This window comes from Penaeus chinensis, chromosome 34 (genome assembly GCF_019202785.1).
Source record: "Penaeus chinensis breed Huanghai No. 1 chromosome 34, ASM1920278v2, whole genome shotgun sequence".
Classification (NCBI taxonomy): domain Eukaryota; kingdom Metazoa; phylum Arthropoda; class Malacostraca; order Decapoda; family Penaeidae; genus Penaeus; species Penaeus chinensis.
Window position 1 is genome coordinate 36,713,100 of NC_061852.1, and position 12,044 is coordinate 36,725,143.

General features: G+C 40.3%; 3 protein-coding genes and 1 pseudogene across 3 annotated transcripts; 2 read left to right on the forward strand and 2 right to left on the reverse strand.

Moving 5' to 3' along the window:
• Nucleotides 1-214: 214 nt before the first annotated feature.
• Nucleotides 215-644, forward strand: LOC125043837 (histone H3). Its single transcript, XM_047640165.1, has one exon. It carries the CDS (start codon nt 221-223, stop codon nt 629-631), a length of 411 nt encoding a protein of 136 aa, XP_047496121.1. The 5' UTR covers nt 215-220; the 3' UTR covers nt 632-644.
• A 2,366-nt stretch (nt 645-3,010) lies between these two features.
• LOC125043844 (histone H2B) lies at nt 3,011-3,434 on the reverse strand. The gene has a single exon (XM_047640172.1). The coding sequence runs from the start codon at nt 3,417-3,419 to the stop codon at nt 3,048-3,050; it is 372 nt and encodes a 123-aa protein (XP_047496128.1). The 5' UTR covers nt 3,420-3,434; the 3' UTR covers nt 3,011-3,047.
• Nucleotides 3,435-9,455: 6,021 nt separating this feature from the next.
• On the forward strand, nt 9,456-9,825 carry LOC125043854 (annotated as a pseudogene).
• Nucleotides 9,826-10,716: 891 nt separating this feature from the next.
• On the reverse strand, nt 10,717-11,154 carry LOC125043842 (histone H2A). Its single transcript, XM_047640170.1, has one exon. It carries the CDS (start codon nt 11,135-11,137, stop codon nt 10,766-10,768), a length of 372 nt encoding a protein of 123 aa, XP_047496126.1. The 5' UTR covers nt 11,138-11,154; the 3' UTR covers nt 10,717-10,765.
• Nucleotides 11,155-12,044: the final 890 nt, after the last annotated feature.

Below are 12,044 nucleotides of genomic sequence, written 5' to 3' on the forward strand. Positions count from 1 at the left end.
TCCCAAGCTTCAACTTGGAATTGAACATAACGTCACCGAGGCTGCATTACAGGACCTGACATGTGCCGTATCTCTGGCAATATTTACCCAGTCAAAATAGGCGGGGTTAAGCCAGACTCTCGCAGCCACACGCGACTCCGCTAGGTCTCGCTCGCTCTCCTATAAATTGACGTCTTGAGCGTGTTCGCGTTTCATATCTGTATAGATACAAACTCGCAAAATGGCACGTACCAAGCAGACTGCACGTAAGTCTACCGGAGGCAAGGCCCCCCGCAAGCAGTTGGCCACCAAGGCAGCACGTAAGTCTGCCCCTGCTACCGGAGGTGTCAAGAAGCCCCATCGTTACAGGCCCGGAACTGTTGCCCTTCGTGAGATCCGTCGTTACCAGAAGAGCACTGAGCTCCTGATCCGCAAGCTGCCCTTCCAGCGCCTGGTCCGTGAGATTGCCCAGGACTTCAAGACTGACCTCCGCTTCCAGTCCTCTGCTGTCATGGCTCTGCAGGAAGCCTCCGAGGCTTACCTGGTCGGCCTCTTTGAGGACACCAACCTCTGCGCTATCCACGCTAAGAGGGTCACAATCATGCCTAAGGATATCCAACTTGCTCGCCGTATCCGCGGAGAGCGCGCCTAAGGTTTTGATTGCATACCTGCAACACAAAATCATAATCCTCGGCCCTTTTCAGGGCCTAAAGATTGTCTCCAGAGAGATGAAATTCAGACAAGTAGTGTAAAAGTTGTCAATGTACACAAACTAGTATTGATAAGCATATATACATAATAATTATATCAATCTTGATAGCATACATACATACAGATGTACACACACACATACATACATACATACATACATACATACATACATACATACATACATACATACATACATACACAAACACACACACTAATATATATATATATACATATATATACATATATAAACACATATATATATATATATATATATATATATATATATGAGAGAGAGAGAGAGAGTGTTATGTATGTATTAGTTATATAGGCATACACACACACTAAATGCTAATATGTATATATATACATATATATATATATATATATATATATATATATATATATATATATATATATATATATATATATATATATATATATATATATATATATATAAATATACACACACACACAAACATATATATTTAATATATATATATATATATACACACATATATACATATATAAAAATAGAGAGAGAGAGATTTATGTATATTTATATAGATAGATAACTATATATATATATATATAGATAAATAACTATATATATAGATAAATAACTATATATATATATATATATATATATATATATATATGTGAGAGCATGTATGTATGTATGTATGTATAAATAAATTATGTATGCATATATGTTTACGTATGTATACTTAGTTATGTATGCATATATGTTTATGTATGTATATATAGTTAGGTATGTATATATATACACACAACTATATAAATATGTACATATATGTATTATATAGTTTTATATATATATATATATATGTATATAGATAGAATTCTGTATGTATATATAAATAATTATGTATGTGTGTATATATAGAAATCGGTATATATGTGTCTATACAGAAATCTGCATATATATATGTATAAGTATATATGTATGTACATATATACATATATATATATATATATATAAATATATATATATATATATAAATATATATATATATATATATATATATATAGTATATATAGTATGCAAGAAAAATAGTATATATAGTATATATAGTATATATAGTATATATAATATATATAGTATATATAATATATATATAGTATACAGAATATATATATAGCATATAGAATATATATATATAGTATATAGAATATATATATAGTATATAGAATATATATAGTATATATAGAATATATATAATGTATATAGAATATATATATAGTATATATAGAATATATATAATGTATATATAGAATATATATATAGTATATATAGAATATATATAATGTATATAGAATATATATATAGTATATAGAATATATATATAGTATATAGAATATATATATAGTATATAGAATATATATAATGTATATAGAATATATATAATGTATATATAGAATATATATAATGTATATATAGAATATATATAATGTATATATAGAATATATATAATGTATATATAGAATATATATAATGTATATATAGAATATATATGTATATATACAGATTTGTATATATACAGATATATAATGTGTAGGTGTATTTTGCAATCAAGACGCTCAATAACGCAACACATTATTTGAATAGTCACTTTGAGTGACAGAATAAACAGAGGCTACGATCCACTTCACCTCCCAAGGTCTATGTGCTAAAAGATTAATAAATATACTACATATGATCAAACCTACCTTACCTCCACAAGTTAGGTGTTATGTTATGTTCTCTGTAGTTTGTAGGTTCTAATGACCGCTCCTGATTTGTCCATTCCTTGAATAATAATAATAATAATAATAATAATAGTAATAATAGTAATAATAGTAATAATAGTAATAATAGTAATAATAGTAATAACAGTAATAATAGTAATAATAGTAATAATAGTTATAATAGTAATAATAGTAATAATAGGCGTGAAATGTCTGTTAATGATGATTATAATACTAATATCAATCACATTGAAATCATACAAGGCACTTTCTAACATTCTACGCAAAAAGCTAAACAGCCGAGATACACAGATAGGTACGGCTAATGAATAACAAACCGACTCACTGTTTGTCTACTTGGTAATTAATGAAGCACTTGTAGAGCTATCTATCTGTGTGTAAGGACACTGAATGGTCTTATAGTAGTAGTAGTAATTCTAATAATAGAAACAGTAGTAGAAGTAGCAATAACAATAACAGTAGGAGGCAGGGAACATGTTACTAACTAACTGGGTTACCAAAGTCATTGTATATCTGCTTTATTACAATATGTGGCTCCTAAAGGAGCCGATGTTGTTCTAGGAGGCAAGAAAAGCATGCAACCTAGAGATTTACTTGGAGGAAGTGTACTTTGTGACGGCCTTTGTGCCCTCACTAACAGCGTGCTTGGCAAGTTCTCCAGGGAGCAACAGCCTGACAGCGGTCTGAATCTCCCGGCTGGTGATGGTGGAACGCTTGTTGTAGTGTGCAAGGCGGGAAGCCTCAGCTGCAATGCGCTCAAAAATGTCATTCACGAAAGAGTTCATGATAGACATGGCCTTGGAGGAGATACCGGTATCAGGGTGGACCTGCTTGAGCACCTTGTAGATGTAGATGCTGTAGCTCTCCTTCCTCCTGCGCTTCTTCTTCTTATCACCCTTGGTGATAGACTTTTGGGCCTTACCGGCCTTCTTGGCAGCCTTTCCGGAAGTTTTGGGTGGCATGATGCTTGTCGTCGTACCTACGGGACGAAGTACGTTTCCCGCACTCTGTTGGTCTTATACATCTAAGAGCAGGGCATTCTAGAATATAATGAAGGAGAGGTTCTACGACGATTTCATTACAATGTGTGCAAGCCTTTGGAATCGGAATTGTATCTCCCAGTTGCACCTGTATCCGAGTCTAAGCTGTGTATGATAAAGCATCTCGTCTGGACATTGCCTTAGGAATGGTGATTTGGCTGTAATCAGTGGCTTGCTGTACACGTTGCTGAAGCTGCTCTGCTTGCACCCAGACTTGATGTTGAATCCTGGATATTTCTTGAAGCTGTTTCCCTGGCACGTATTCTCATTTTGCTGAGACTGGGTTTGATGACTTGATGTGGTCTTGTCGCAGACTCCTCTTAGCTGCCTTATCTGCGATCTCATTACCTTGTAATCCAACATGTCCAGGGATCCACATGAAGGATATTAACTTTCCTTGGTCGTTTAGTGTCTGATCTTAAAGTGAACGGCAGTGATAAGGGATACGTTATCTATTATTGATTCTTGCTGCAGGAAACATGGATAGCAGAGAGGGAGTCTGTTAGTATGTGTACTTGCTTTTCTTCGAGAAGAGGGCGTGGGTCAGAGCGGCTTGGATGGCATTACAGTCAGCTTGGAGGGAGGAAAGAACCGTTCACTAATCCTGCTGCTGAATATATGATCTTTGTAAGAAAACCAGAGCCTGCCCTGTTGATTTTTTTCATGTCAACTGATCCATCGTGTATATGACAGCGAGATCATGTTGCTGTTACAAGGTAGTTGACTTGGCGTTCAAGATTTCTGATGTCTGTGTGGGAGGCTAGGCCTTAGTCCTGGAATGCTATTTGTGATGAAAATGACTTTTTGGAGATTCCCATTGTTTTGGTGAGGTAAGGCGTGTGTGGTTTGTCGACTCCTCGTTCTTTGATGACTTGTAAGAGGTTGAGATCGTCCAAGGAATCAAAGAATTCACTGTGCCATGGCATATTGTGGAGAGGAAAGTTCTGTGGGTTGAAGACAATGTTTCGTAAGACTGAGTCTGTGTCCGACGCGTATGTTCTTGAGATACTCTTTCGGCATAATTTGCAACCATGAGCTTTATCCTAGTTTTAAGGGAAACAAGATTGGTTTCTTGCCTGAGGTTGTCAATACGAGTCCATCGGGGGCACCGAGGATAACCCTCATGCACTTGTTTTGTATTGTCTCAAGAGATGAAATTTGTTCAGGAGAGAGGTTATAACAGGGATATTGCACTATAATCGATGATGGAGCGGATTGCGTGGATGTAAAAGATACGGAGAACTTGATAGCCTGCGCCTATGTCTGTGCTGAGAGTCTCGTAGACGTTGATTCTAGACTTCGTTCTCTGTAAGACATGGCGTAAATGATCAGAGGAATCGCATTTGTTGTTAAAGATGTTCCCAAAACATTTGTATTGTGTGTCCATTCTATTTGTTGTGTACGAATGTAAGGTGTGGTTAGGGGATACATCGCCTCAATTGCATGCTTTTGTTTTATTTGTGTTAATTTTGAGGCTAGTTCTTTGCATTTTGCGGCTAAGAGTCGAGGGAACGTTGGGCGTTGATGAGTCTAGCATTTCCTGTGGTAATTAATTGAATGTCATCCGCATATGCAGAATGTGGGGTTTGGTGGAGTCTGTATGGAGAGTAACTCTGCAATTATTATATTGAAAAGGAATGGACTTAGGATGCCACCCTGAGGTGTACCATTTCCAATTGCATAAAGCTAGATAGGTGGCCTTGGAACTGACTCGGGCTTTTCTTTCGTAGAGGTAGTTCATTGCACCATTTAAGTATTTTTCCTGTTATTCCTCTTGAGGCAAGGGTGCTGATGATGGCTTTCCCTGTTTGCAAGCTCAAAGGCCTTCTCAAGGTCTATAAATACGATGATGGAATCTTGCCATCTGTGAGGCTGTGTATTGTTGCAAGATGTCTCTGGTTCCAAACCCTTTGCAGTAGGCGAAAGAGTGTTTGTGGAGGGCGGGTATCAAGAATCTCAGCCTTCTTAAGATGGCCTTTTCCATGGTCTGCTGAGGCAGGAAAGGAGAGATATTGGACGGAAAGCTTTTTCCAATCCTGCTTTTGGAATGGGTTGGATATCTGAGACTTTCCAAGCTTTAGGAAGGAGGCCGGCCTCTAATGATTTGTTGAATAGAAGCAGAGTAATTGCGTAGCTGAGGACGAGATGTCTAATCATGGAGAACGATATTTTGTCTATCCCTGGTGCGGTGTCTATACCTGATTTACATTGCAGCTTGCATCTCATTTTAAGGCAAAGGGTTTATCAGTCTCGATACTTTATTTATGATAAAGTGATGTTTTCAAGTCTTTCAGGTTTTAAAGAGGTGGTTTTGCTATGGTTGAAGGCGAAAGCATGTTCGAATCCACTCTTTCTTTGAAAGTTTTGATCAGGTCTTCAGCATCTCTTGTGCGTGGGGATGGCATGGTTGTTTCTTGTATTTGCCTGCCTAGCATATTGATTTTCTTCCACAAATCATGAAGAGATGTGTGGGCATTGATGTATCGCACCATTGTAGCAGGCTTTTGACCTGATTTCTCGGATCTGCTTTTATTAACCGTATGGCAGCTCTATATTTTTCAAAGCAGGGTGGGAGAAGGATGTTGCTTGAGCTTTCCTGAGTTGTAGAAGACGATGTTTTAGTTCTCTAATTCTATCATTGTGGAACCATTTATTTTTTCGTGTATATGGAATTGATGTGATGACTGGTATTGAAACATTGGCGCATCGTGAATGGCTTATACTATATCTGCTTCTAGAGAGTCTAGATCTTCGGCTGGAGTGTAAGTGGAAGACCATTTTATCGATTGATTCTGTGAATTGCTGGCCGTTTTGCACGTTGGAGATTCCATCTCGGGATGAGAGGAGGTGGCTGGTAGACGAGGTATATCTATTGTAGTTATGGTGGCGAAGTGATCGGAGGCAAGGAGGGATGAGTATCCCATGAAGCAGTTGGGAGAATGTCAGAGGTAAGGAAGTGAGGTCAAGGACTCCTCCCCTAATATGTGTCTGAGTCTTTGAGTTGAGCAGAGATACATTAGGGAAACTGTGGAGCAAGTGGGCTAGGTGTTGACTGATTCCTGCAATATCTTGTTCGCAGAGTTAGAGGCTGGATCATTCCAGATACGTGATGGGCATTGAAATCATCCACATAAGACTGAAGGCGCATTTTCGACTGCAGCAAAAATATGATCTATTTTAACTGGCCACTGTACTCTAGGTGGTCTGTATATGTTGAAGATTGTAGATGCATGCTTGCAAGGCTATTGAAATTCCTTGAAATTCGGTTTCTGGGCCACAGGGAGAGTTGTGGTATGGGTTTCTGCATATATTTCTGATTTAATAAGGATGGAAATACCACGGTTTTGTCCCAGTGGTTGGTATTCATGGATAGGCTGTGTAGGAGTGAGGGAAATGTGAGATTGAGGAGAGTTTCTTGTAAGATGATAATGTCAAACCTATGTTCAGCTACAGCAGGCTTACAATGGCAGATTCTTCTGTAACCCATTGATATTCCACTGAAGTATGTTGATCTTGTTTAACTGTTGATTGTTATTATTATTCATTTTCAATATTTATTCTTGGTCTGTGTCGAAGTCTTCATATTGGATAGTTTCATACTTGTTTACTGTGTTTTTTCCTCAGGTATGTGGAGGATAGTGGAGATCCTTCTGAGGTAATCAAGATGGCTGATTGTCATATGTGAGTGAGATTTCCATTGTTTTCAGGTGAAGTGGGTCGATGTTACCTCCTCATGGTCTATGTCAGAGACAATAGAGGATTTGTCACTTCCTGAGGATGGGTTTTCGGGCACGTCTGCGTCTGGTTCTTTTAGCAGTAAGACTTTGTGTTCTACTGGTTAATGTTGGGGATCTGAGATGTGGCTGTTTTGATTGTTTTACTGTTTTCCTTGATGGGGCCAGCCGATATGGAAGTGATTGCAGTTGCGATCACACGACTTTCGGTCTCCAGAGGTGAAGAATTTGGGCTGTTTTGTCTTCGGGATATTTTCCGTTTGAGGATCACCTTTATTGGACGGCATGTTGGTAGCTCTTGCTAATATTTGAGTTGCGGCCTGTTGAATGATGTTATGGTTGCCTTGTTTGCCATGAGAGACAACCCTATTTGGATAAGGAGGCAGAAGGGATGCTTCTTTTCCTGCCTGATTGTGCCACCAGTTGAAGCAAGGACTGTTGAAGAGTTGAGAGGCTGGTTCAACACAGCTCTTTTGAAGGGGATGATCCGTCATGATTTGTAAATTTTGGCTGGTTGTGGTGAGAGATAGCCTCCTTTAAAAGGGGAAAATTCAGCATTTGACGGAGTGGTTGTCTGTGTGGAGCTTCCCATGTGTGAAGCTTCCTTTGAAGATGCGGGGTTCCTTTCCCTGTTTGGCATTGATAGCTGTAGGTGTTTCAGCTGTGATTCTCTCTGCACATGCTGGGTTCCATGCGTGATGTCCTTCTCCGCAATTTGGGCATTTGGCAGGAGGTTATCTCCATTCTTTAGTTTTCCATGCAGATGTCAGTGGCTGGTTCCTGAGCAAATGCCACATTTTGGTTTGGCCTTACACTTTGAATAGTGGTGGTCGAATTTTGGCACTTGGTGCATCTCAGCGGTTCAGAGTTAGTATTCTCTTAGGAGAAAGTGCAAAGATGCCAGGGAGTATTCTGGATTGGTCCCCTAAGATAGTGACTAGTACTTGCCTAGTCTCTTCTTTGGTAGGCCTGAATTAAGTCGGGAGGCCGTTTCAAATTAGCGGGTGCTCTAAGAGTTATCCATGGGAGATCCATGTGGATAGCCTTCTAACACCATTTTTGTTCGTTTTGGAGGGAGGCTGTAGGGAGTAGAGTGATGCTCTTTTCCCGAATTAAGAATGGAGGTGTTTGCTAGTATATGAAAGGTTTCCTCATTCTTAGCTTGCAGAATGAAATCTCCTTGCTGTGTTACCTTGGTGGAAACCTGTAAGGCTGGGTTCTCTTTTTAGGGCAAGGAGAGCTTCAATAGAGGTGGAGAAATCTGAGGAAGGTGTGATGACAAATCTATGTGTCAAATCTGGAGGGTGATAGGGGTTTTCGATAATTGATCCGTGGAAGCATCCTCAGTATTGTTTGGATGTGTCAGTGGAGTGATCCTTGTCCGCAGGAGAGGCTCTTGTAGAAGCGCTACCTGCATGGGCAATGGCAGTCCCGTCAGAACTGCACTGTTGTGCTCCCTTTGGGAGCTCTCTTCGCTATTACCATGGTTGTAAAAACAAAACAAACTAAGATGGCTCTCTTCCCTGCCTAATTCTCTCCCTATCTAAAGCAAAAGGGAAAAGAATCCTAACCCTATGAGAAAAACCTTCATCCTAAGCTTAAAGCAGCCATCTAATGGCCCCTCTTGTGGCACTGCCCGCGAGGTTCACCTTCACTTAGGAGGGGACTCTAAAATGAAGAGGCCAAAAACCAAACAAAAACGAAAAGACCAATCATGTGTTTAGAAACAGCTCAAAATGAAAGGAGCGAACTGCGTCCTTGGAAGGGAAGAAGGCACTCAAGCCAATGATATTCCCAGAAGGCAACTATGCAAGGAGATATGGCGTCTGTTTCCCAAGAGGGCAAGTACGCCGAGTCAGGGAATGACGGTGCTCTCTAATATCGGCGTCACCAAAGCGGGCAACTACGCCGAGTAGATGATGCGCGGTGCACACTACCAATGGTGGCACAAAAGGGGCAATTACGCCGAGCAATGGAGAGCCGGTGCACAGTATTAGGTACAAATGCAGGAGGGCGAGAGAGAGAGAGGTTTCCCGCACTCACATTTTCCTTTTATTTGTCCAACGCGCGCGCGCCAGCCGCCCCGTACAGGACCACGACTACTGGCTGATCTGGTGTCACAGAACATTGCCAGTTGTACGCAATCTGACTCAGTCAACGGGGCGCCTATAAAAGCTAAGCTCGCCGTAATTGCAGTAAGGTTTGTAAAGTACCATACAGCAGCATCATGTCTGGTCGTGGTAGGGTGGTAAGGTAAAGGGCAAGTCAAAGTCCCGCCTACAGCAGGGCTGGCCTTCAGTTCCCTGTGGCAGAATTCACCGCCTTCTGCGTAAGGGAAACTACGCTGAGCGTGTGGGAGCAGTGCCCCTGTGTACCTGGCTGCGTCATGGATACTGGCCGCTGAGGTCCTGGAATTGGCAGGTAACGCCGCTCGTGACAACAGAAGAACCCGTATCATCCCCCGTCACTTGCAGCTTGCCATCCGTAACGATGAAGAGTCAACAAGCTGTTGTCTGGCGTCACCATTGCCCAGGGTGGTGTTCTGCCTAACATTCCAGGCTGTGCTCCTCCCCAAGAAGACCGAGAAGAAGTAAACACTCTTCTTGGTTCTCCCATCTCAACATTTATATATATTTATGTATATTATGTATATATATATATATTTATATATATATATATGTATGTATGTATATATATATATATATATATATATATATATATATTTATAAATGTATGGTTATATGTATATGTATGTACATGTATAAGTTTGGTTATATGTATATGTTTGGTTATATGTATATGTATGGTTACATGTATATGTATGTACATGTATATGTATGTACATGTATATGTATGTACACGTATATGTATGTACATGTATATGTATGTACATGTATATGTATGTACATGTATATGTATGGTTACATGTATATGTATGTACATGTATATGTATGGTTACATGTATATGTATGTACATGTATATGTATGTACATGTATATGTATGGTTACATGTATATGTATGTACATGTATATGTATGTACATGTATATGTATGTACATGTATATGTATGGTTACATGTATATGTATGGTTACATGTATATGTATGTACATGTATATGTATGTACATGTATATGTATGTACATGTATATGTATGTACATGTATATGTTTGTACATGTATATGTATGGTTATCTGTATATGTATGGTTATATGTATATGTATGTACATGTATATGTCTGGTTACCTGTTTATGTATGTACATGTATATATATGGTTATATGTATATGTTTGTACATGTATATGTCTGGTTACCTGTTTATGTATGTACATGTATATATATGGTTATATGTATATGTATAGAGGTACATGTATTACTGATAACATGAAGTCGGGTGTTGGCTAACTGTACTGGCTTGTGTTATGGGTATGACATTTATTAATAATTTTACCATGATGATTTGTCAATTTTCTCATTAGGGAGATACTGTGGCTCCTAAAGGAGCCGATGTTGAGATGGGAGAACCAAGAAGAGTGTTTACTTCTTCTCGGTCTTCTTGGGGAGGAGCACAGCCTGGATGTTAGGCAGAACACCACCCTGGGCAATGGTGACGCCAGACAACAGCTTGTTGAGCTCTTCATCGTTACGGATGGCAAGCTGCAAGTGACGGGGGATGATACGGGTCTTCTTGTTGTCACGAGCGGCGTTACCTGCCAATTCCAGGACCTCAGCGGCCAGGTATTCCATGACGGCAGCCAGGTACACAGGGGCACCTGCTCCCACACGCTCAGCGTAGTTTCCCTTACGCAGAAGGCGGTGAATTCTGCCCACAGGGAACTGAAGGCCAGCCCTGCTGGAGCGGGACTTTGACTTGCCCTTTACCTTACCACCCTTACCACGACCAGACATGATGCTTGCTTGTTAGGTACTTTACAAACCTTACTGCAATTTCGGCGAGCTTAGCTTTTATAGGCGGCCCCGGTTGACTGAGTCAGATTGCGACAACTGGCATGTTCTGTGTACACCAGATCAGCCAGTAGTCGTGGTCCTGTACGGGGAGGCTGGCGCGCGCGTTGGACAATAAAAGGAAAATTGTGAGTGCGGGAAACCTCTCTCTCTCTCGCCCTCTGCATTTGTACCTAATACTGTGCACCGGCTCTCCATTGCTCGGCGTAATTGCCCTTTTGTGCCACCATTGGTAGTGTGCACCGGCGATCATCTACTCGGCGTAGTTGCCCGCTTTGGTGACGCCGATATTAGAGAGCACCGTCATTCCCTGACTCGGCGTACTTGCCCTCTTGGGAAACAGACGCCATATCTCCTTGCATAGTTGCCTTCTGGGAACTATCATTGGCTTGAGTGCCTTCTTCCCCTTCCAAGGACGCAGTTCGCTCCTTTCTTTTTGAGCTGTTTCTAAACACATGATTGGTCTTTTCGTTTTGTTTTGGTTTTTGGCCTCTTCATTTTAGAGTCCCCTCCTAAGTGAAGGTGAACCTCGCGGGCAGTGCCACAAGAGGGGCCATTAGATGGCTGCTTTAAGCTTAGGAGAAGGGTTTTTTCTCATAGGGTTAGGATTCTTTTCCCTTTTGCTTTAGATAGGGAGAAGAATTAGGCAGGGAAGAGAGCCATCTTAGTTTGTTTTGTTTTTTACAACCATGGTAAGAGCGAAGAGAGCTCCCAAAGGGAGCACAAACAGTGCCAGTTCTGACGGGACTGCCATTGCCCATGCAGGTAGCGCTTCTACAAGAGCCTCTCCTGCGGACAAGGATCACTCCACTGACACATCCAAACATACTGAGGATGCTTCCACGGATCA

Excerpts from the sequence above, each read along its gene's own strand:
- LOC125043837 (XM_047640165.1), top strand. The coding sequence starts at position 221 with ATGGCACGTACCAAGCAGACTGCACGTAAGTCTACCGGAGGCAAGGCC.
- LOC125043844 (XM_047640172.1), bottom strand. The coding sequence starts at position 3,419 with ATGCCACCCAAAACTTCCGGAAAGGCTGCCAAGAAGGCCGGTAAGGCC.
- LOC125043842 (XM_047640170.1), bottom strand. The coding sequence starts at position 11,137 with ATGTCTGGTCGTGGTAAGGGTGGTAAGGTAAAGGGCAAGTCAAAGTCC.